The 26,006-nt window shown below is 37.6% G+C and overlaps 1 protein-coding gene across 2 annotated transcripts in view; it reads right to left on the bottom strand.

Moving 5' to 3' along the window:
* The window catches only part of FAM185A (family with sequence similarity 185 member A), a 71,903-nt gene that overhangs the window by 29,197 nt on the left and 16,700 nt on the right, over nt 1–26,006 (bottom strand). The window contains exons 5-6 of one of the 2 annotated variants that reach the window (XM_019744547.3): nt 15,728–15,769; nt 1,465–1,560 (exon numbers count right to left, since the gene is read on the bottom strand). In XM_019744547.3, coding sequence (XP_019600106.2) covers nt 1,465–1,560; nt 15,728–15,769 — 138 coding nt within the window. The remainder of the gene's footprint in view (nt 1–1,464; nt 1,561–15,727; nt 15,770–26,006) is intronic. The other variant, XM_019744548.3, reaches the window with a different exon arrangement.

Below are 26,006 nucleotides of genomic sequence, written 5' to 3'. Positions count from 1 at the left end.
ATTGCCAAATCTAGTGAGAATTAAGAGACCTAAAGTAAGACAGAAATCTTTGCTTCCAGTTATCTTTAAGCTTTTGCCAGTAACATGGTTCTAGTAGGAGAAAACACAAAGTTGTAATCCTAATCAAATTTTGCAACATCATATTCTATTTCAATAGGTTACTGAGAACAACATCCTAAATGATACTCAAAAATATTTCAAGTGGATGAATATTAACAATGCTTTTTGTTTTGTTTTACTTTATCCATACAAAATAGGAAATTACTTTTACGTAAGAGCTTTTAATCTGTTACTAGTTATTAAAGATAGTATTAATGGTTTGTTTTCTTCTCCTTGTGTCTTTGTAATAAGAGAATGCAGTTATATGACTTCAGGTATTTACAAAAATACCCTGAATAGCATTACTGAAGCTCTTAGAAACTTAGTGAGAACATGATATTATTTAAAGGAAAAACAATTGATCTTGAGAAATCAAGTCACACTTGTGACTCAGCAAGAATTTCAGTTTCAGACCTGTGTGTTTGTGGTTTTATTTTGACAATCCAACAAGCAAGCCGCTTTGACAAAAAAGTATTAAACCAATATGGCAAAGAAATTACTAACAGCAGGAACAACTGGTCTCTGTAAGGAAGTATTTTCCTTGTTATACATACAGCCCTGTTGTGGCCAATATGCAAGAGCTTCTAAACTTAAACTTTTTTTTTTTTTTTAACATTTTTTTATACAGAGCTATGGTTCTTAACTTTCTGCACCCAGGCCACTTCAGCCCCCATGGTGAAGATACTCCTAGTACCCAAGCCACTTGCCACCATGCATGTGTGTATGTACATGTACACAGACTCACATTCAGTCTTCAGATGATTAAACAGTGTATCATTTTTAATGAAAGGCTTGGACTCTTAGGATATGAGAGAATATTTGTATGAGAAATAAAATTATAGAAAGAGACATATCCTAAGCCTTGGTAGTTCAAGAGACTAAGTCAACAATCACTTTAGAGGATCTTCCGGGTGATATTTTTATTTCAAGTTCACATTTTGAAAAGTGTTGCTCTAGAGTGATGGCCTTAGAAGGTCCTCTTACAGACTGGTAGAAAGGCTTCCAAAAGAACGTATGGGAGCATTTTCCCTCCAAATATTCTATTTCAGACATAACACTAAACTGAAAAACCCAAATACTAACACTAAAAAATTTCACAATAACAGAGTCAGTATATTACAAGATTTTTGTTTGCACTACAAAGGGAAAGGTAGTCTTCATGGCCATCTGTTCCCAAAGTTTCAAAGATCACTGATCTAAGGGATTAGTATTCCAGTCTTTAAAATCAGGTTCTATCAGAAGAAATTTTCTTGAAATCACTGCGTCAGTACTACAGATACGATAATTTGACCATCTGTTTCCTGAATGTTATATAAAAACCCTCCTTACACCATATGTCAAAATAAAACATTCCACTTGGCTAACCTTTATGGGATTTCAATTCCACTTTCCCCAGCTGGCTGACATAAACATCTAAGGCACCCTGATGAGTTGAGGCTTTTAGATATCCAGAAGATGAATCTAGGAGGAAAGAAAAAACTATTAAGTACAATCATTCTTATTTGAGGAATTAGAATTATAAATTTGAAATAAAAGGCTCTGCTTCAAAATTAGGAAAAGGAAGGACTCTTGCAAGATCTTTTATTTTCCTCATAATATGCCATCTTCTGCTTTAAAATGAAAACAGAAACAGAAATCTAGAATTCTACACCTACACAACCAATAAAAAGTCCCTATGTCTATAGTAACCTGCATGGCTTATCTCTAAACATCTCAGGCAACCTGCCTAAACATGTTTACTCTAAAACCTAATGCACAGGAAAGGTAGTAGGCAAGAAATGGATCCTTGACAGCCAAGATCATTAAGCATCACTGAAATATTTAGTTTATTAGCAAGTTTCAATATTTACTAAAGAATTCTATCTAGTGTACAGTCACATGTAAGTAGTAGCGAAGTGAATAAAAATCAAAACCTCTTATATTTTCTCCTTTTAGCAAATTTGCTAGTACTAGAAAGTGCTGCTAAGAGTGAAAGATTACATAAAGTTTTGTTGCAGTTCTTAGAGGGACAGAAAGGAGGAAGAATTACTTGAAGAGTAAGTGAAACTGTTTCATATTTAAATATTTTTTTTTAAGTTTCTGGAATTGAAGAGGTATCTTTCTTTAAGTCAAGAGGATAAATCATAATTAAGGTGGTCCTGATTTGACACTCAAATTTCCTTATGTCATCGACTCCAGTTTTCAGTCAGTCAACATTTCAAGTTCAAGGGAAAGCTGACAGATAAGGAAAATGATGTTGAAGAAGAGTCAGTGCTAAGTAGCTTCTCCTTTTTCCTCCTCTCCCATGGCAACTGAACCTTTAATTTAATATTCTATCTGCCTGCCCTGCGAAGGCCAAACCATACTTTTTTAGTATGGTTTTCTCTTTAAAAGTATATTTTATCAGGAGGTTTTGTTACTTCAAAGTGGAAACAACATACATAGGCACTGTGATGAAACCAACACCAAAAATTATAATATACTTTTTATAAAATATGGGAAAAAACATCTGTATACTCACGAAGGAGCCAACATTTTTCTTTAAAATAAATTTTAGATTACTGCAAAGACAACAACTTGGGAATAAACTGTTTAAAATCTGACTCCACCACAATTTACAATTTACCTCTGCCTATACTGAAAAATGGCCTTTATTAGAAGTGATTTATTTAATTTTTAAAATTTAAGTGTAGTTGGTATACAGTATTATATTAGTTTCAGGTGTATAATATAGTGATTCAACATATATTTAATTTTTAAGTGTCAAAAGTAAACATTGATACTGGGAAATTAAGCCACTAGAGATAAACGACATAGAATAGCTGGACAAAGATGAATATTTCTCTCCTTAGGTACCAACAGAAACTCCTTTTAAAGCCTCTTACTGCATCCTGCAAAAAGCCAAGTAACAAATACGTAACATTCCCTCAGGGATCATGGCCCTGTGCTGCTTTTTGTCCAATGGCTGAATAATGTTGTTTTATATACTTTTGTCCAGTTCCTAATTGTTTAAGATAGGCGAGTAAACCATATCCCTGCTAATTTATAATGGTTAGAAGCAATAGAGTCATATTCTTAATTCTTTTTTTCCCCAATCCATCCTGAAAACATACTGGGTATTATCAGTTTTTCACATTAGACCTCAAGAACCTTCATTGGTTTGTTAGCTAAGAACTTCCCTTAAATCTTAAAGAAGAAATAATTTCTACTGACAGCTTGTAAAATGTTTTATTGATTAGTTAGATTGTCCTCCAGATATAAGGAAGATATTTAAATAATAAAAAAAATAACACAAGATATAGTGAGCATGGAGTTAAAATTATTCTCCACATTTGGCTTCAAACACTTAAAACACTGAGGTCTGTTTTGGAATTTTTCTTGCCAGAGTCCCAACTGGCATGATTTTTTCAGATATCTGGGGAAAATTTGATGCATCAAGAAGTATTAGCCATACAATATATTTGAGGGGGCAATAAGCCAAGCTATGCCTTTATTGTGGTATTGAGCAGGGGAAAATAAGGTAAACCAGCTGGCTAAAACATCAAGTCGGGTGATGAGTACAAAGGAGCCACTAATAAAACAGTTAATGGGCTTTCAGAAACGTACACAACGACCACTAAAATAAGAAACAACCCAGGAGAGGCGGAAGCTGATTATATTTGGTCTATGGCATATATTTGCCATCTTAAGATTTCCTTACAATATGCTACTGATGTAGTTAATTGAGCAAATGAAATTCATCAAATTCAGTAGGCCTTGTAACCATAAAGTATAATGAAAAGCAAATGTAGTGAACTTTGAAATGGCATTGCATGCTGATACTTGCCCTTTTAGAATATCAGTCCTTAGTCAAAAATATACACATCTGAAGAAAGGACAGCTATTTTATTAAAATAAAATCATTTCAACAGTCTTGCTAGATAAGTTTCAGGTTTCTAACAGGACAGTGGACCTTATAAGTCTAAATAAATACTCAGAAAAAACATTAATAACTCCAAAATTAGTTATACTTAAGAGAGCTATTCCTGTTGGCATACATGTATATAAATACACTGTGTTTTAAAGGTAAAGAGGAGCACCTTAAACCAAGTCATGACAATTTGTTCCTGGGAAATGCAGCCAAGTAATTTTAGGCATAAGAATATAATAAAACGCCACTTTATGAAAGTAAAAACAAACAAAAAAAAGGTAACAAAATGTGGACTACACAATGTGTGCATTATAACAGGTTGAATAAAATATCTGAAATATTAATTTGATTTCTTGCTTTCTCTAAGGGGAAAAAATAGAATATTTTTATGTGGGTTATAAATAATGCTTTCACTACTGCCCCACCCCAATGGAAATAAACACAGCTAAATAACTATATCATAAGTCACTAAGTAATTACATCCTCATGTTATCAGTGTTGAGCTCTGATAATGGCCCATACCTTTGGAGGCTTTCAAAAAAAAATAATTAAAATTCAAGCTGTGTTTTCAAAAGAGAAAGAAAAGGTGATATTGAAAAAGCTATGTAGCAAAAGATACACTAATTTTTTTTTGTTTTCTATAATGGAAAGGATTGAAACTAAAAATCAACTATGAAGAGTCAAATTAAGACTCATTCACAGGATTTCATATTTTGGAGATTTATATAATGGAGAAATTTTGTAGCTCTTGGAGGAAGCCTTTCGAGAAATATGCATTAGAGGGTGATTAAGAAGTGAACAGAAATTTAGTCCAGAAAGCGGTTTGAATAAGGAGATTCCCATAGTTTTCTATCATAACAATTTTGGACAAAGATCTTGGTCTGACAGAGATTCCTGAGTTTTCCTGGAAAATAACACATACAAAAAGGAAAAACTGATGTCAACTACCCATCAAACACTATGTGCAATCAAAGGAATAGATATCTAATACGCATTTTGCTAATAGCAGAGAATAACAAATAACCTTGAAAGGCTATTTTCCTTCAGATAAAGGAGAATTCTCTCAAAATTCGTCAAGCATGTTCCGAAAGTTCTTCTAAATTTTTATAATTCTACCTCAAGTTTCAACATGTAGATACTAAGAAACAGCAACACAAAAGATATTTCTTGATTTTTGCAACTTGAATTCTATACTTCCAAAGCTACACTAATTTCTTGAACAAGGAACAAATTTTATATAAAGGACTAAATATATAAGCCTTAATTTGACTCTTGATAGTTAATTTTTAGTTCCAATCATTTGTATTATAATAAAAGATTTCCAAAGGCAAAATTTTAAGGTCAATTCAAATAAAGTTTTCTAAATTAATATCCTGCCTACGTATTCTGTGTTAGGGAGGGAGTGTATATGAGGCTGGGCTTAAGAGACACACAAAGCAATGTCCCTCCCTCCAGAAATGGAGATATTCTTTTTTAAAAGATGTCATTACCAGTACACAGCTTCTGGTAGTGCCTTCCAAAAGAGGCAACATAGGACACAGAAAGTAAAGGTGAGCAACTTTATTAGCACCCCTATCCCATCATTATCTACTATCAAGTACTGTTTTTTCCTGTTGGGTCATTTTATTTTTTAATATTTATTTAGACATTCAATATTATTTTACACTAATTTCAGGTGTACAATGTAGTGGTTAGACATTTATATAATTTAAGACGTGATCCCCCTGACTAGTGTAGTACCCATCTGACACCATACATAGTTATTACAATACTGATTATATTCCTTATGCTATACTCTACATCCCCATGACTACTGTGTAACAACCGATTTGTACTTCTTAATCCCTTTTCCTTTTTCACTGACCCCCAACCCAGCTTCCATCTGGCAATCATCAAAATGTTTTCTGTATCTACGTATGAGCTTGTTTCTATTTTGTTTGTTTATTTTGTTCTTTAGATTCCACATATAAGTGACATCACATTGCATCTGTCTTTCTGTCTGACACTCCACTCACACAATTCCCTCCAGGTCCATCCATGCCTCCACAGATGGCAAGAACCCATTCTCTTCTGTGGCCGAGACACATTCCATTGCCTACATGTACCACCTGCTCTTTATCCATTCTTACATCGACAGACACCCAGGCTGCCTCCGTATCTTGGCCATTATAAACAATGCTGCAATGAACATATGGATGCACATGTCCCCCTGAAGTAGCATTTTGGGTTTTGTCAGATTAAATACCCAGAAGTGAGATTACTGGGTCCTTCTTTGTCTCTTGTTATACTTTGTTTTAAAGTCTATTTTGTCTGATATAAGTATTGCTACGTCAGCTTTTTTCTGTTTTTTTTTGCTTGTTTGTTTGTTTGTTTGCTTGTTTGATTTCCATTTTCATGAAATATCTTTTTCCACCCTTTTACTTTCTGTCTTTGTGTGTCCTTCAATCTGAAATTAGTCTCTTGTGAACAGCATATGTTAAGGGTCTTGAATTCTTACCGATTCAGCCCTCCTATGTCTTTTGAGTGGAACATCTAATCCATTTACATTGAAAGTAATTGTTGATACATATGTAGCTATTGCCATTTTATCATTCATAATTTTGATTTGTTTTCCCCCATCTTAAAGAAGTCCCTCTAACATTCCTTGTAATACTGGTTTGATGGTGAGGAACTCCTTTACCTTTTCCTGTCTGGGAAGCTCTTTACATGTCCTTCAACTCTAAGTAGTAGCTTTGCTGGGTAGAGTAATCTTGGTTGTAGGTCCTTGGTTTTCATCACATTGAGTATTTTGTCCCAATCCCTTCTGGCCTGCAAAGTTTCTGTTGAGAAATCAGCTGACAGTCTCATGGGAGCTCCCTTATAAGTTACTAGTTGCATTTCTCTTGCTGCTTTTAGGATCCCTTCTTTAACCTTTGCCATTCTAATTATGATGTGTCTTGGTGTGGACCTGTTTGGGTTCATCTTGTTTGGAACCCTCTGTGCCTTCTGAATTTGTATGTCTACTTCCCTCACCAGGTTAGGAACGTTTTCAGTCATTATTTCTTCAAACAGGTTCTCAACCCCTTTCTCCTCTCTTTCTGGTACCCCCAATGTGAATGTTGTTACGCTTGATGTTGTCCCAAAGGTCTCTTAAACTATCCTCACATTTTTGGATTCTTTTTTCTTTTTGCTGTTCCAACTGGGTGATCTCTACTACTTTATCTTCCAAATCGCTGAATCGATCCTCTGCTTCATCTAGTCTGCTGGTGATTCCTTTTAATGCATTCTTTATTTCAGTTTTGTATTCTTCACTTCTGACTAGTTCTCTTTTATGGCTTCTATGTCTTTTTTTATGTTTGTTATCTCTTTGTTGAAGTTCTTACTAAGTTCCTTGAGCATGCTTTGTGGGGAGCCATGGTTTCTTGCAACCCTGAACCTTGCAGACTGGCTCGGTTTCTGCCCCCATAACATTGTCTCTGCCTTATCTGAAAAGCGCCTAACGGCTGCTGAGGAATGTGGTGAAAACGGCCAGTTCCCAGACACAGAAAACTAAGGGCTTTCTAGACAATTAGTAGATTCTGTCGCCTTGAAATATTTACTTTTGTGAGTTTCAGTGACCTTGTAGCTTCTATGTCAAAGTAAGGTTGAAGCTGGAAAGATTTACTTTCACTGAGATAATGCATATCTTCTTCGTTTAACTGCACGTACTCAAATTGTATATATTGGTTAGAGATAATAAACTCAGGGCTTCAGCATGACTGAAGACCGGCCGCATTAGCATTTGTGTGTGTCTTTTATTTCATTCCCACTCCCCCATTCAGGTACTGATCGACTCGTGGCGGCTGGCCCGTCACACTTGGCGCCCGAACAGGGACCTGAATACGGGGGTAACAGTGAGGAACACCACGTGGCAAGGGCCCAGCTCGTAGAGAGCTTATCAGTGGATGCGTGGTGAGTAAGACACAATACCCCTCAGTCGAATGAATGTGTGAGTGAGTGATAGTTCCACGACTTTTTGTCACGGAGCTTGATTGGGCCCTAATCTGCGGTTCCGGTTCTGTCATACGGCATAACGGCGACTGGGCTTTACAGTCCACCTGTCCGGGGGATTATACCGGAGCGCCTTAGCCAAGACGGATTTGGCTCCGCGAGGGGCACGGCCAGACGGGCATCAGAGTGTTTTTCTTTGTTTGAAAGAAGGGCCGAGTTAGGGTGAAGGATGGGTCACGCTAGCAGCAAGGACCTGTATGTTAGAGGACTTAAGAAATTGCTTGCCGCCCGTGGCAGTCGGGTGAGCAGAGAACAGTTAGATAAGTTTTTAGAATTTGTAAAAGAAGTTTGTCCATGGTTTCCAGAAGAAGGCACTGTCAGTCTGGAAACTTGGGAGAAAATGGGAGAGCAGTTACAAGATTATTATGCTGCCCACGGACCTCAGCAGATCCCTGTAGAAACATTCGGGTTGTGGACCTTGATTAGAGATTGTTTAGATCTCAGGCGTAAGAGCTGTAAGCTAGAGAAAGTAAAACAAGCTGGCAATGAAGAAATTCTTTCATCTGCCGCTTCTCTGGCAGAGAGAGAAAAGGGGGAGGAAGCCAAACCCACAGAAGAATTTTTTAAAGATACAGAGCCTATTTATTATGAACCTCCGATCGAGGACTGGGAAGATTTAGACTCTCAGGATCAGGAAGACTCAGAGGATGAAGCAGCCAAACATAATAGGAACAAATACCCTCCTTTGGTGGCTATGGCTCAAGAAGGCAGACAACCTGCAGGCACTACACTTTCTTTTGCAGATCAGCTAAAAAAGATTCAGGGACAGCTGATTGAGCTTAAAGTTGCTGTGGATGGAGGAAATTGTCCTCGGAGTCCCCAGATTCCTTTTAGAAATCAATGGAATCCTCGGGGTAAAGATCCCCCTTGGAAACAGAGGTGCAAAGATTACAAGCTGCTAGTACAGGACCAACTTCAAAAGGGACACATTGCTTCCTCCAATTCTCCCTGGAATTATCCCATTTTTGATATTATAAAAAAAAAAAATCTGGTAAGTGGAGATTATGACAAGATTTACAAAAAGTTAATAAAACCATAAAATTAATGGGAGCTTTACAGCCAGGCTTGCCCTGTCCTGCAGCCATACCAAAAAAACACATATAAAATTGTTTTGGACTTAAAAGATTGTTTTTATACTATACCTTTAAATCCTGATGACTGCCCTAGATTTGCTTTCAGTGTTCCTTCTGTTAATTTACAAAAACCTTTTAAGAGATATCATTGGCTAGTGCTACCTCAAAAAATGGCTAGTAGCCCTACATTATGTCAAAAATTTGTATCAGCTGCTATAAAACCTACCTAAAGGACATTTTCAGATATTTACATCATCCACTACATGGATGACATACTTCTTGCCCACTCTTGTGAACCAAAGTTGCTTGCTGCTTTTGCTCATTTACAAAAAAAAGCTCCACGATTATGGGCTGGTTATAGCCCCCAAAAAAAATTCAGCAAGTGCCTCCTTACTCTTATCTGGGATATTGTTTAATGCCTCAGGCCATTGTGCCTCAAAAAATACAAATCCGGCGAGATTGTTTAAAAATATTAAATGATTTCCAAAAGCTACTGGGAGACATTAATTGGATTAGACCTCAGTTGCGGTTGACAACCGGTGAATTACAACCTTTGTTTAAAATATTACGTGGGGAAGCTGATCCTACTTCTCCCCGCGAGATAACACGGGGAAGAGGCTTTGCTTGTATTTCTCCAGGTCCGGAAAAAAAACCTTTGTGAATTCCTGGTCGGTGTTAAACCATACCATGAACAACAGCCCACAGAAGAAAAGACATCTATAGATACCAATCCACGCCCCTAGGGTGTGAAAAAGCTCTCACTTTCTACAGCTGCAGAAGGACTTTCCACTTCAGACCCTGTTAAATAGATAAAGACTTTGGGTAGAGGTTTTGCTGGGGATATTGCTATTCTGTTTATTGTTCTGTTTATTTTACATAGTCCTCAGATGTGGACAAATAGCCCTCCGACAGGCTGTAAATGAAACAACTACACGTTCTGTGTTTCTCATACTTCAAAAACAAAAAAGGGGGAGATGCAGTCACACAACAGCCTAGCCGACTGTCCCCCCCATGTTACATTATTAAACGTTTCCAAGTATTCTTGGAAAATATTTTTAAATAGATGCATAATATTCTACCATATGATGCACCATCATTTCTTTAACCAGCTCCCAATTGTTTGTTTACATCATTTGTAATGTTTTGTTTCATGAGTAACATTGTGATGAACATAAAGGTTATTTTATCTTTAGGGTAATTAAAGAAGTGGCTTACTGGGTCAAACAGTGCAGATGGTTTTAAGGCTTTTAATATACTTTACCAAGTAATCTTCAGAAGAGCTTGAATAACTTCTACCAGCAATATGTTAACGTGCCCACAGAGTGGACGTGGTTGTGAAGCCATTTCAACCACAAATCTACCAGATGCTCGAGCATCTTCTTTCCTTAAGGAAAGAAGAGTCTGTAAGACTGTGCCTTTTTAGGAACTTTGCTTATCTCTATATTTTACACCTTATGTCTCTCTATCTGGTCCCCAAAAGATGGTTTGCAGCCAAAGACGGGTAAGATATCTCACGGGAGATACAACCTAAGCCAGGCAAAACCGAGTGGGGACCCCCAATGAGCTGCCTTAAAAGATCCAAAAAGGAGCCTTGCCTCCCCTTCCCCCTGCCTGGGAAAAGCCACTGCTGTCTCTGGCTTTCCTCAAAGGAGATCGGTAGCCAATGACGGGTAATGATCAGTAAGCGTTTTTACAACCTAAGACAGGAGTCGATCGCTTTGATGATTGATATCCAATGACGGGTAAGTAAAAACGTCTGTACTGACTACCTAAGCCAGACACGATCTCAAAAATAAAAAAGGGGGATATGTAGGGAGCTGGAGCATTAAGGGTTAAGAAAATGTAACTTCAAGCAGAGTTTGGGAGGATGGCTGAGGGAAACTCCGATAAGCATAAAGAACAAACAGACACCTGCTGCCCTGGGAATGGGAAAATATCTAAAGGTTCTAAGAACAGTCAGGGCCAAACTTTGAGAAAACGTAACTAATCTGTACTTGCTGCCTCAGCCGCTTTATGTAAGCTTCTTGTTTCTGTGTGTATAAAAAAAAGCTGGCTTCATGATGAAATTCAAAGTATGAGAGAAGCTGAACCCTTAAAATTTGATGCAGCTCAGGCTGCCTCTGAGTTTGTTGATGTTCTTAGGAGTGTTTTGCCCTCTATGCCTTATATTACCCATTCTGTTATAATATTTCTTACATTGGGCATCTGTGTCTGCTTGGTTCTGTGCCTACTCCCTATCCTCATCAGATGTTTCATCAGCAGGATGTTAGACTTACGAGCTGACATCCATCAGCTTGAGCTCAAGGCGAAGCCTTAAGTCTTTCTCCCCCATGCATTTAGAGGGGCGGGTTAGTCAACGACGGGCAAATACTTGGGAGCCGCTTCAACACCTAAGACAGGGCTTGTATTAATAAAATATGAGTACCAATGACGGGTAAGTTGAGGCAGGCGTCCTGGGATGCCTAAGTCAGGCACCGTCACCTCGCCATCCTGGCTGGATGGACTTTGCTTTTATAAAATAAAAAAGGGGGAGATGTGGGGAGCCATGGTTTCTTGCAACCCTGAACCTTGCAGACTGGCTCGGTTTCTGCCCCCATAACATTGTCTCTGCCTTATCTGAAAAGCGCCTAACGGCTGCTGAGGAATGTGGTGAAAACGGCCAGTTCCCAGACACAGAAAACTAAGGGCTTTCTAGACAATTAGTAGATTCTGTCGCCTTGAAATATTTACTTTTGTGAGTTTCAGTGACCTTGTAGCTTCTATGTCAAAGTAAGGTTGAAGCTGGAAAGATTTACTTTCACTGAGATAATGCATATCTTCTTCGTTTAACTGCACGTACTCAAATTGTATATATTGGTTAGAGATAATAAACTCAGGGCTTCAGCATGACTGAAGACCGGCCGCATTAGCATTTGTGTGTGTCTTTTATTTCATTCCCACTCCCCCATTCAGGTACTGATCGACTCGTGGCGGCTGGCCCGTCACAATGCTTATAAAAATTGTTTTGAACTCTATATCTGGTAGGTTGCTTGCCTCTATTTTGTTTAGTTCTTTTTCTGGAGTTTTCTCCCATTCTTTCATTTGGGATGTATTTCTGTTTCCTCATTTTGGCTGCCTCTCTATTTCTATGTATTAGGTAGATCTGCTAGGTCCTCCAGTCTTGGCAAGGTGGCTTTATGTAGTAGGCCTTATGTAGTAGCCCCTGTGGGGCTCAGTGGCAGTCTCCAGGTGGCAGTCACCTGGTCACCTGCACCAGGTGCTCCAGGAATGTCCCTTGTGTGGGTTGTGCGTGCCTGCCTGTCACAGGTGAGCCTTGGTTGCTATTGGCATGTCAGTAGGTGGGATTGATCCTCAGGCTGACTGGTTGTGAGGTTTGGCTACATCTACAGCTTATGGGCTGCTGTGCTTACCCCACCGAGTGGGATTCTCCTCAGTGGATTCTGGTGCGCGTTGAGACCACCCTTTGTGGGTGCTGCTTCTGGCACTCTGTTGTGGTCTGAAGCCAACCTCCAAGTATGTTGGTTCTGGGGCCTCTCGGCAGGGGCTCCGGTGCAGGCCAAGGTCATCTACTGCCTGGAACTGACCAGGGACTACCTGGTAAGAGCTACAAAGCAATCTCCAGTTGTTCACTGCCTGTGCTAACCCTGGAGGCATGTGGGAGAGGCCACGCTGCAAACTGAGGATGTCTACTACCAGTACTGTGCCTGGGGTAGCTTCATAAAATGCCAGGACACCCTGAGGCCTGCTGCCACCTGCCAGCTCCCTTAAGTTTCAGCCACTGATAGAGCCTTGTGAGGTAGGCAAGGTCTCAGGGAGTCACTACAGTGGGAAGAGTTGTGGTCACCAGGTTAATATAAATTTTGGTTTGGTGCCAGTGCTGAGCCTGAAGCTACTCAGCAAAAGTCTCAGAGCACACCAAAGGCAGTTGCCACCAGCCTGGGGTCTGTCAGATTCTGATAGTTTTCCAAGAAACAGTGCAATGCAGGTGGGGCTGGCCACTCATGAGTACCTCTCGTGTTGGGGGAGTTGAATGGAGTGGGGTCCCAGTGAGTCATCAGGGCAGAGCTGCAAAGCTCACCAGACCAATGAGATTCATATTTGGCCATAAGTTTAGGGAACAGGCTCATCATAGGAATGATGGCGCCTGCCTGTCAGCTGCATGGGAAGAAGATTCCTCACAGGGAAAATGCTAATTGTCCTCCAGCCCTCCTCCTGCAGCCACACAACTCAGTCTGCCTCCCGTATGTCTCCGATACCCCCTGAACTCACCGTCCCTACGTTGGAACACAGGGTGAGTGCCTGCGAGTGAGTGTGCACGGGACCTTTAAGAGGACGCCTGGGTTTCCTGCCACCTTCTATCTCACACGGATGGTGGGAATCCCCACTGTTTTTCACAGCCAGATATTGTGGGGGCTCTTCTTCCTGGCACCAGTACTCTGGGCTGGGCAGGCCATTATGGGGCTGGGGTCCCTTGCTCCTCTGGAGGGGAATCTTTGCAGCTGATATATCTCTCCCAGTTCTCAACTGTCACAGGAAGATTTTGGGTTAGCTAGCTTCACATCTCTGCCCCTCTACCAGACTCAACGTGGCTTCTTCTTTATATCCTTAGTTATAAAACTTCTGTTCACTCAGACGTCAGATGGTTCTTCAGATTGACTGTTCTATAATTTAGTTTTAATTTTAATTTGTTCATGAAAGGAAGCAGCCACAGTGTTTATCTACTCTACCATCTTGGATCTCCTCCTGTTGACTCATTTTAAATGGAATATGACCTGGTGTTCCAGAAGAAAGTTATATTTTTAAAAATATGAGCCCAAGGAAAATCATCGTTTTGATAATCAAATTTTTTATAGCTCTTCAGTTCCTGAGAGAGATCTATATTATAGAAATTAGGAAGACAGGGTTTTGGGAGGTAGGTTAGAATGTATATACAAAATCCAAATGATTGATGAGATTATTTAAGAGGCTGATCAATTGTATTAGCTAAACTAGAAATAATGGACCATAATTATACATCTTCTTAATAAAGGAATCATGGATAGAACACTTAGTATATTTTCCTGAAGTCAGACAGGATAATACCTAAATCATCTCAAGTCTTTTAATATTCCAATTGGATAATATATAATCTTTTCTCAACACCCATTCCAATATTTTGAAGCTTCTGCTATCCTAACAAAGTTCCCGCTCAGGTTCCTACAATCACTTTTTGTTTCTTTGTAACTGTTTTCTTCTATTAATCTCAATTCCTCAAAATCCAAGTTACTCAGTAGACTTTAATTAGGTTGTCATGATTTGTTAAGAACTGCTTTCAACTTTCTTAAAAGAATCTTTTGTTTTAAGGAAAACACAAACCAACAAATCAAGAAATTTCAAAGAAATATTACCCATTTTTCACTTTTGGGATTAAGGCATCAAACCCAATAGTTCTGCAAATTCATAACAACAATGGTTTTTAGGCTCTACAGAAGGGTTGGCAAACTACAGACACTTCTTGCTTTTATTAATAAAGTTTTATTGGAACACAGACATATCCATTTGTCTGTGTACTGTCAATGGATGCTTTTATGTTAAAATGACAAGAGTTGCATAGTTCAGATAGACTGTGTGGCTCACGATGCCAAAAATATTTACTATCTGGCTCTACTTTACAAAGTCTGCCAACGCCTAGAGCAAAACTTTTGTGTTGAGGAAATGAGCTTTTCCCACTAAAAAACAAAATATAAAATTTCATTCTATTTAAGACAAAAAGATTTACCAATTTACTGAAATCAGCTCTATTTCTAAAGCCTGAGTAACATACAGTTAGGTATAAAATTCTGCTTATAGAAACGAAAAAAATTGTCTGAAGGCAATTCTAATTTTTCATTCACCCTGATTGTTCAACATTAAGAAAATAAACTGAAAAAAACAGAAAAATAATATTTGACAAAGGATTGGTTCCAAGAATATATATATAAAGAACTTCTACAACTCAATAATAAAAAGACAAATAATTTAATTGAAAAATAAATGGGTAAAAGATCTGAACAAAACTTCACAAAGAAAGATATACTAATGACCAATAAGCATATAAAAAAGTGCCAAATGCCATCAGTCATCAGGGAAATGTAAATTAATACCAGAGCTATACTACTATTCACATATACCAGAATGGGTAAAATTAAAAAGACTGCATGTAATAATGGTTGGTGGGGATATGGAGAAACCAGAATTTTCATACATTATAGGAAGGAGTGTAAAATGGAACTCTGGGGAAAAGTGTGGTAGTTATCACAGAAATATACATATATATATGTATGTATGTATATCCCTGTATCCATATGTCCATAAAATGACTTGTCTAAGAATGGCCATAGCAGCTTTACTACAATTGACAGAAACTAAGTAAGTCATGAGTCAAATTTACAAATTTGTTTTATATATCACTCAAAAGCCAGTATAAAAACACACCCAAGTCTCCACAGTTCTTTCTCATCCCATGGTTAAAAAAACAAAACAAAAAATCCCACTAATTTTATTGCTTTATTATGTAAATACTAGTTTGAATTTTGAATTTTATTTTCATAAAAGTCCAAATTAACTTAGAGCTACAGAGTTAAAAAAGAAATTTATCAAGTAGCATGTTAGCACATACCTACTGTGATGTTACCCATCTTGCTTTGTAATGTTATAGTACCTGCAAAAGAGAGAAAAATACAATTTTATGTACATGGGATAATCTAGAAAGGAACTGTGTTATATGTTATCCTAAAACATGGCTGGATATCTACAATGTTATTTAATAACATTGTTATTGTTGTTGGTAATTTTTCTCAGTATCACACATCAATCAGAAATTTAGTGGCAATTCTGACATAAATAGCTTTAGGCATCTATACAAACTCTTGTCCTCCACTCCACCTTAAGCTTTTATAGCATAACTATACAACATATCACCATACATTCTGGGAAACAGAAGAAAAATGATAGTTCTAAAATCCAAAAGTGAAAAAATTACTTAAATACATTGACTATGCATTTTCAACCCAAATATCACTGTACTTACCAGACCACACAAGGCCAAGTTTTGAACCAGTAATACTAAAATAATCCATAGGGAAAACAGTTAATTACTATTATTTTTATCTCAAAATTAATCTGTGGTAAGTGAACTCACTTATTTCACTTCATTCATCTTATAAATACCAACATGTACTAACTAGTACCTGGAATAAACCCAAAAGGCATGTGATTCTTTGTCCAATAGTCAGATGTGCTTCGATTGCAACAATCTTTCTAAAAGATGTATATTCCATCATACTTCAGGTAAGTATATGAGCAACAGGTACATTTGTGTAGGAACAAAACTTGGTTTGTGGGAAGTTAAGCTCATAAAATTATTTTCAAGTCTCAGTAAGTTACAAGGTTGTAAAGAAACTGTTACATGTGTTATGTAAATATTATTCCATTGGTGTGTTCTCGACTTTGTCTTCTAATTTTCAAACCCAGTAAATGCAGATTCACCATCACATGCAAATAGTGGCCAAAGGTCATATAGCTGCTAAGATGGCTTCCAATGATCCCTGCCTCTCAGTCCTTGTATAATTTCCTCCCCCCATGTGTAGACTGGACCTAATGATTTGCTTTTAACAAAGAAAATAGGGCAAAAGTGGTGGATGTTACTTTCAAGATTAAGTTACAAAAGGATTCTGGCTTCCTGCTGGCCCTCTTTTGCTTTGATGGAAACCAGCTAGACATGTCACCTGCCCTATGACAGGCCTATTAGCAAAGAACTCAAAGAGGCCTCCACCCAGCAGGATCGGAACTGAATCCTGCCAACAACCACGCAGGTGAGCTAGGAAGCAGATTCTCCCTTTGTTGAACCTTCAAATGAGCCCACAGTCCCAGCAGACACCTTAATTACAGCCTCAAGAGGAATCTTGAGACAAAGGATCCAGTTAAGCTGCACCCAGATTCCTGACCCACCCAAACTGTAAGACAATAAATATTTGTTGTTTTCACCTGCTAAGTTTTGGGGGTAATTTGTTACACAGGAAGAGTTAACTGGCATAGGTTTTGAAAGCTGGAAGTGGGATGCTGCGATAATAAATACCTGAAAATGTGGGAGTAGCTTTGGAACTTGGCAGTAGGCAGAGGTTGGAAGGATTCTGAGCATGTTAGAAATGGCTTAAATTGCCTTGAACAGACCATTAGTATGCTTTCCATGAGGGCTTAAAAGGAAGTGAAGAAAAAAGGTTTTGTAAATTGGAGGAAGGAGGAGCCTTGTTAAGTACCATGTTTCCCAGAAAATAAGACCTAGCAGGACAATCAGCTCTAATGTGTCTTTTGGAGCTAAAATTAATATATAAGATGCGGTCTTATAATTCAGGGCACTGCCAGAACATGGCCTAACAATGGAACTGAGGAGGTAACTGTAAACCTTTCGTTAAGACCACAGAAAGATCAAGGGTCACATCTCATAGTACATTTTAATCAGTTATACAAAAAGTCCTTTAAAAAGGTTAAGGTATGTCTCACAGATCTTCTCAATCAAACAATAGGACCCCTAGAAAGTTGGGAGGCATTGTACCTCAATAGATCTGCAGAAGCCCATATTTTCAAGATTCCTGGGTGTGGCTTTTATCCATTGGAATAAACCCCAATGTGATTCACAGGAGGCTGACAAAATTTTATAAAGAATTACATCAGCAAACACACTGCTAAGTTAGACTGAAAGGGGTAGTGACAGTACAAAGTGAAAAGAGACCACTGGTCCCACAAAATTCTACGACAAGAAGCAGACTGAAAAAACTACGCAGCTGCAAACGCATGCTGCATTTGATGAAAAAGGAAGGATGACTCAGAGGGAGGAACCAAGAGCTCAGAGTGCGAAGCTCAGAACCTTAAGGAATTATTCCCAGGCCTTGAGCTCTAATCAAGGAACCTCCACATTTGCCCACCAGAATTGAAAAATCACTATGAACCAACGACTCTTTTGTGCCTCTCCTTTTCCCCCTTAACTGGAAAGTCTATAGCAATTATCTCATGCTTGTTTCACCATTGCATGATGGGTGCGTAGGTGGTCTGAGTGTGGGTTAGGGTGGCAGCTAGATAATACCTCTTTAGTTCACACATCTTCAGGTTCAGAGGAACTGCACAGGCACACTTCGGAGATACCCCACGTCCAGTTCCTGACCACCACAATAAAGTGAATATTGCAATAAAGCGAGTTGTAATCTTTTTGCTGATAGAGGGCTTGCCTTATATTTACAAAACATGCAACACTTGTGGAGCACAACAAAGTGAGGTACGCCTGGACTTGAGGAGTTCTACTTAAGCAACTACACCTGAGGAGCCTCGTCTACACTGGATCTGATTTTGATGTAGAGATTCTGAACTCTGAGGTGATGTATAATGGGATAAGACTTTTGGGATCTTTGGAAGGGAGTGTACTTTGCATATGGGAGGGACATGAATTATTGGGGGAGGGAGGGAGGGGACAGAGGACAGACCAGTCATCCCAAAACTTATAAGTTATCTGGGGAGATGCACACATGAAAAGTTAAAAATTAATATTTATTAATAATTATACATTAACATTGTAAGTTAACAGTATGAATTAGGTGCCACAGTCACTCAGAGGAAAGAGACTAAAATGACCTGATATGCACAGGAAGAACAGTCATATTGGAGATATCACCAGAGTTGAAACATTGAGTAAAACTTGAATATGCTGAGATAGAAGGATTTTCTGGGAGAAAGAATGACAGGAACAAAGATAAAAAGGCAGACCTATACATGTCCTGTTTAAATCACACAGATCAGTTAGGCAAGTCTATGAGAACAGGGATCCCGTCTTATTTAGCTTTATATTTTGAGGGCTTAGCACAATGCCCAGTACGTAATAGTAAACACTATTATTTTTTGAACAAATGTTCAAATTTAGTTTGGAAAAAACAATCTGTAGCAGAACCATGGAGTGCTAGTCTACTGACATTATCCTACACTGAAGGAGTCAGTGAAGAATTTCAAGATGGATAACAATACACGAAAACCATGCTTTAGGACAATTAACCTAGTGTGAGACAGAGGATGCTTCCACTCAGAATTCTCTTCATTGCTTCCACTTCATGAACACTTCAAAAGCAAGATGAAGCAGACCCCTAACATTTGTGATTTTAGCTATTAGTAAGGAATTATGACATAGTTTCACAGTCAGTCATTTCGCTAGTGAGTCTGGTCACCCACTCGGTAAGGCAAAGGAACTTTATTATCTTATTCTAGTCTTTGTGAATGAAGTAAAAACTTATTATTTTTTAATGAAAATATGGTCTTTCTTAAAGAGCATATCATTGGTGTTCATGATGAAAGTAAAGCAATCTCAAGGAAGTAATGGTTTTTAGAGCCATAAAATAGAAGATTTAAATTCATTAAAGAATGAGGACTACTTCATATTATAATGGGACCTATAGAGTCTCAGACTGTGTCTCTCTTAAATGTTAGAGTTGAGTACAGTGAAAGCATGATAGAACAAGAAAACTATGAAAATAAGAAATATTTGTAAATATTAGGAATATTTCAAAATATTTGTCAATGCTAAAGGATTTGTAAAGCAATAAACAAAAAACATATTTCCAAATCATACTAACATTTTTAGAAAGTGTCTACCTAAACAGGAATATCCCAGTCATTAGGATATACAAAATGGACCTCTTACTTCAAAATACTTTGTAGAATATTTAAAAGGAAATATCAACCAAACGGGCATTACTAACACAATTTTCTATATTTTGGTTTTACCGATTTCATCTCCAATCACTGAAAACAATAAAGAAATCCACTATTTGAGAGGAGTTGATCTTTGTAAAAGCCGTCTTTCCAATAAAGCAGAGGCCACATAGTCTATAATAACTATGTGTGCTTAATCTACTCTCAAGTTACACAACTTTTCCACAAACCCCAGTGTTTGAGAAAATATATAGTTTTACTTAGCTAGCAACTCTTAATTCTAGCATGCTCAGAGGGAAAAATAAGATATCGATTTAAAGATAAATATTAGTTTATTTTTCTTCACTAAAAGAAATGTGATTATGGTAAAAACAGCACACATACTCTCACAATCCAAACAGAGAAATCAAATATCTTTAAAGATTAAATCCTTTTGTGTGTGTTTTGTTTTTGTTTTTTTTGTGGGGGAAAGAGGGGCAAGAAGGGAGGAACTTGCTACTTGCAAGCCACAGTGCTAAACGCTGAGAATATAGAGATGACTAAAACACAATCTTTGCTCTTGAGGAGTTTATAACTAAGCAAGAATTTACGGGTCAGTGGAAGGCCAGAGATGAAAAGAGGATGCTTTAGCTGAGTTATGAAAGATTACTAAAACTCAATGAGATAAAGAAAGCTGAGAGAAGCATTTTAGGAAGACTACAAACAATAATCAGTAGTATCAAAGGCTCTGATCAAGGACTCAGAAGTATAAAACAGATAAGAATGTATAAAGGAAAAAGTAACAGATTATGTAATTCTGGAAGACAAAGCACAGGGTCAGAAGAGGGAAGTGGTAAATTAGCCAGATCACTGAGGTAACAAGAAAAGGTTTGAGGAAGAGAATACCATGTTCGATGTTCATTTCTAATAAACAACCATAGCTTTAGAGAGGAGCATAGATTTGAAGAAGGCAAGACTGGAAGCAAAGTTATTGAGTTGAGGCAAGAGATGGCAAGAATCTGAAATAGAACAGTAGAAATTAGAAAGAGAGATGGGATAAATTGAAGAAATATTTAGGTGACAAAACTGACCTAACCCTGGTGACTGATTAGATGTGGGAGGTAAGAGAGAGGAAGTTAGTACAGTTACACCTCATTTTATTGTGCTTTGCTTTATTGTGCTTCACAGGTTATATATATATACATATATATATATATATATATATATATATATGTATATATATATATGTATATATATGTATATGTATATATATATATATTATTTACTACAAACTGAAGGAAGACCCTCTACTAGCAAAAAGATTATAACTCACTTTATTGTGATACTAACTTTACGATGGTGGTTTGGAAACAAACCTGCAATATCTCTGAGGTATGCCTGTATTACTTCTAGATTTACAGTTTTGGAGTCAGATACATGGTAATTATCAGAAATTGCAAATGGAAATAAAAATGGAGGAACACAGTACGGATGGAGTTGGGGGGACCTAGAAAAGTAGGTGAAAGAAGTTAGAAATATTGAGTTTGAGATCCCTGTAATGATCCAAATGGCTACGTCTACCAAGCTGATGGATGTATAAGTTGGAAGTCAGGGCTAGAGTTATAGAAGTGAATCATTAGAATACAAGGGTACCCCCCCAAAAAAAATCTTGAACTTAGAATACAAGGGTAGTTAAGACACAAATGTGTGTAAGATGCCCAAGAAAAAGAAAGAAGGGAAAGAACAATGAAATATGGATGAAATCCTGGAGAATACAAAGAAGGTGGAAAAATGAGGAACTCACAGAAGTTTGAGAAAGAGCAATTATAAGATACTCGCATGACAAAGACTATCAGTGCCCACTAATATCTGTGTGCTTTTCTCCTTCCTTAGAACACTGCTAAACTCTGTATCTCAGCCTCTTATAATTAGACAAAGTCACTTGAAAATATCCTATTACTAGCTAAAATATATGGCAGAAGCAATGTATGCAGTTCTAGGCTTGGTTTCTGAAACTTCATGCATGATCCTCTACGATCTCTCTTCCTTTTGTGGAAGCTTGGAAGCCACACACTGAAGATGGCACCACCTTTATAGAAGGAGCCAAGTCCCTCCACGGAGCTGAGCCAAGTCCAAACACTGCATTTAGTATCACATGTCTAAATCCCGGGGGGAAAAAAAAAATCTATGCCCTCTGTACAACAAAGGAAGCTGTAATTCCTTTCTATTATTTCATTTAAAAATGTCTTATGTCCAGATTCAACATTAACATAACATTATCATGTCAAAATGATAATCAAACCAAAACTTTACAATGGACTTAAGAATACCAGAATTTGAACAAAGCATTTTCCCAATAAAACCTTCTTTCTTCTAAAATTTTATATTATTTCTGACTTTCTAAATTCACAAGCAGATTTATAAATTCACTAGTGACTACACAACCTTCTTAAAGCAAACTGTGACATTTCTTTATGAAATTCTCAGTGCTATCAAAGGTATCAACTGTGTTTGTATAGTTAATGTAACTACACTTCTATGAAAGTTCCTAAAATCCAAAGTAGTTATTGAAGAAAGAGTTTAAGCATGTACATATTGCTGTCTTTGGGGAACAAAGGACTTCTGAAGTACTAAGAAAATGAGAGAACTAATACTCAGCAATTCATTTATCAAGGTATGTTTCCCAAAAAACCTGAAATAAGACTCTAAATTATATAGGGAAGCTAAATATTTAAAATGTGGTTCTATTCATTAATCACTTATTCCAAATAAGTTAGATATAAAACACTACAATAAATATCATGAGTATTCTTACATATTAAACCTAATCAATTTGTTTAAATTATGTTGTAAATAAAACCAACCCCAGCAAACCATTTCAAGGAAGCTTTTGTTTCTCTCTAAAACAGTCAGGAGACGATATACATATAGGGGTCACTTTGCAAGGCCAGAAAAAACCATATTACTCCTTTCATTATCCCCTTCCTCACTACTGACCATCCTCTCAGTACTTAGCACTAATTAAGTATTAGTTTGCCATCAGGGCATAGGAATAGAAAACACAAACAAATACATTTCATGCTCTCCCTTTCACGGAAGCCTTAGAAGCCACAGACTAAAGACAGCATCTCTTTAATGGAATGAACGGAGTCCCTGAATGCCTCCATGAAGCTAAGCTGAACCTGAACATCCACATGTTGTGCCAGGTGTCATAGGCATAACACAGGACCCTTGAAACTGGAATTCACAACACAGAACACAGCTGAAGCAGTGTATCCGTGTTGCAGTGCTGTCTGCCTAGAGGAAACATCCCTAGAGCAAGGCAGGAAGCCCTCAAAGCAATGCTGGAATTTCTGTTGCAATCAAGAAGTTCACCATGGCTATGTACACAAATTTGTTGTACTCTGTTTAAAAATATTTCCTAGAAAATCAAGGAACTTGGATCAAATCCTTGCTTTTCCACTAATTAACTTTTAATTGAGAGCAAACAATTAGATTTCTAAATTTTGTTTTATGTGTAAACATCCAATTGTCCCTTAGGTGAAAGGGGCTGGCTCACTTAGGTATTCAACACATTTGCTTTCAAACAACCATCCATCCACCTCTGACACCAGGGCTCCAAACTCATGTATCTGATAAATCTATCAAAAGACAGTGACTGTCATATCTGTGGTATAACTGGCTTTGTACAACATCTGTATGCTGGATTTTTAAAAATCTACCTGAAAATCAGTTTAAGCCTTAAGAAAAAAGAAGCCAAACTAAATAAATCTTGAACAGGCAGGTCTTAGAATGTATGTATTCTCCAAGTTTATTGTCTGCAAGTCAGCTATTTAGAAGTAGCAACATATTTTTCCATAAAAATGTGTTTTAAGATTCCCAAGCTAGTTTGTTCAAATATAGCCAAACTGTATACCTGATTTGTGTTATATAACCATCACCATTTATAACAAAGAATTCACTAGATTATATATTCAGAGTTGCAGCTTGGAATGATCCTTGGGATATAGCTCTCCCTGCTAAAATCCCAGTAGCTAGGACATAGGGACTTGCTTTCATCAGCATGACTCTAATCTTCTCACATACTAGCATGCAGGGCTAGAGCACAGCCTGCTCTTCTATATCCAGACCATCTCCAAATCCCAAACTCCGAACTCTAGTAGCATGCTTATATCCCTTAGAACAAGGATGGAAACAGAGTGGTATGGAAGGGGAAGACAAGAAATGGGCTTATCTGAAGGGTGATTTTAAAAAGTAGATAGGCACTAATGAGTGACTAAGAAATGAGGAGGGTTTCTTTCTTTTCTTTTATATACTTACTGCCACTGAAAAATCAGAGTGAGGGCGAAACCAGCGTGAGGGTTGAACAACATGGAAACTTTTCTACAATGGCAACTGGATCAAATTTTCCCTTCCCCTTCTCTCTGCTGTACTCATTATAAATAAGGAAGATGACATTCAATCCTTCCACTAGACTGTAAGTTCTCTCAGAATAGTATCATCTCTTACTCAATTTTGTATCATTGGTGCCTGAAAATCTGGCACAAAGTAGGTGGTCAATAAATGTGTAGAAAGAATCAATAAATACAACTGTAGTGGATGCTGTGATTTATGATCCAGAATCCGCTTTGTAACTGTCAAGGGCTTATTTGGGAGTACTGCTGGCAGACAGCCTTCAGCTGCCAGCCCTCTTAAGGAATTGTCTCAAATGAAGAAAACCATTTCGGCCCAACATCATACTCCTTCCTGGGCCAGTTTGCAAACTGCATCTAATGATTGGGGATATAAAGGTCCAGCTCCCCTTACCTGAACTTGAGACAATTCTGAGGACCATCCCAGCTTCAGAGGTCCCTCTTGGGGGTGTTCAAACTGAGTCCAACTACTCTCATGGAAGTTGGACTTCCTTCCATTGCATGGGATTGGTCCCAAAACGCCTCCCTAGTAAATTTGTTGCACTTTAATTTCCATCTCAGAGTCTGCTTTCAAGAAACCCAACCTGAGACGATAGTCTAAAAGAGCATCTAGGTCTGACTCAGATTTAAACTGCTGAAGGAAAGGTATTGGACTTCATATTAAAACTCAGTAAACATAAAAGGCTTTACAAAAGCTAAGGAATGAACTCTTCTTAAATTGTTATTAAACTTACTGTGGTGACATTGATTTGTAAAATTATATAGGTTTCAAGTGTACATTCCTGTAACACATGATCTATACATTGCATTGTGTTCACCACCCAAAGTCAGTTCTTCCGTCATATATTTGACACCTTTTCGCTCTTCTACCACCCCCCCACCCCCTTACCCTCTGGTAACCACTAAATTGTTATCTGTGTCTATGATTTTTTGTTTGTCTTGTTTCTTTCAGTTTTATATGCCACAAGTCATGTGGTTCTCGACTTTTTCTGTCTGACTTATTTTGCTTAGCATGATACTCTCAAGATCCATCCATGTTGTCACAAATGGCAGTATTTCTTCTTTTCTTATGGCGAAGTAATATTCCATCACATATATACATATAGAAGATGTGAGATATATATCTATATATAGATATAGATATATATCTCATCTTTTCCAATATATATCATTTCATTTATATATATATATATCTCACATCTTCTTTATCCAATCATCTATCGAGGGACACTTGGGTTGTCTCCATGTCTTGGCCACTGTGAATAAAGCTGCAGTGAACATAGGGGTACATATATCTTTACAGATAAATGTTTTCTAATTTTCTGGGTAGATACCCAGAAAAGGGATTGCTGAGTCGTATGGTAATTCTATTCTTAATTTTTTTGAGGAACTTCCATACGGTTTTCCATAGTCGCTGTACCAATTTACATTCCCACCAGCAATGTATGAGTGTTCCCTTTTCTCCAGATCCTCGCTAACACTTGTTATTACTCGTCTTGTTAATAGCCAATCTAACAGGTACGAGGTGGTATCTCATTGTGATTTTGATTTTCATTTCCCTCGTAACTATTGAAGTTAAGCATCTTTTCATGTATCTGTTGGCTGTTGGTGTATCTTCTTGGGAGAAGTGCCGGTTCAGGAACTCTGCCCATTTTTAAGTTGGATTGTTTATTTGTTGTTGAATACAAGTTTATATATTTTGGATATTGGCTCCTTATCAGAGGTATTGTTTGCAAATATCTTTTCCCATTCAGTTGGTTGCCTCTTTGTTTTGTTGATGGTTTCTTTTGGTGTGGAGAAGTTTTTTGTTTGATA

This window comes from Rhinolophus sinicus, chromosome 4 (genome assembly GCF_057876585.1).
Source record: "Rhinolophus sinicus isolate RSI-liver-muscle chromosome 4, RSI-T2T, whole genome shotgun sequence".
NCBI lineage: Eukaryota > Metazoa > Chordata > Mammalia > Chiroptera > Rhinolophidae > Rhinolophus > Rhinolophus sinicus.
This window is presented reverse-complemented; position numbering and strand designations above follow the sequence as displayed.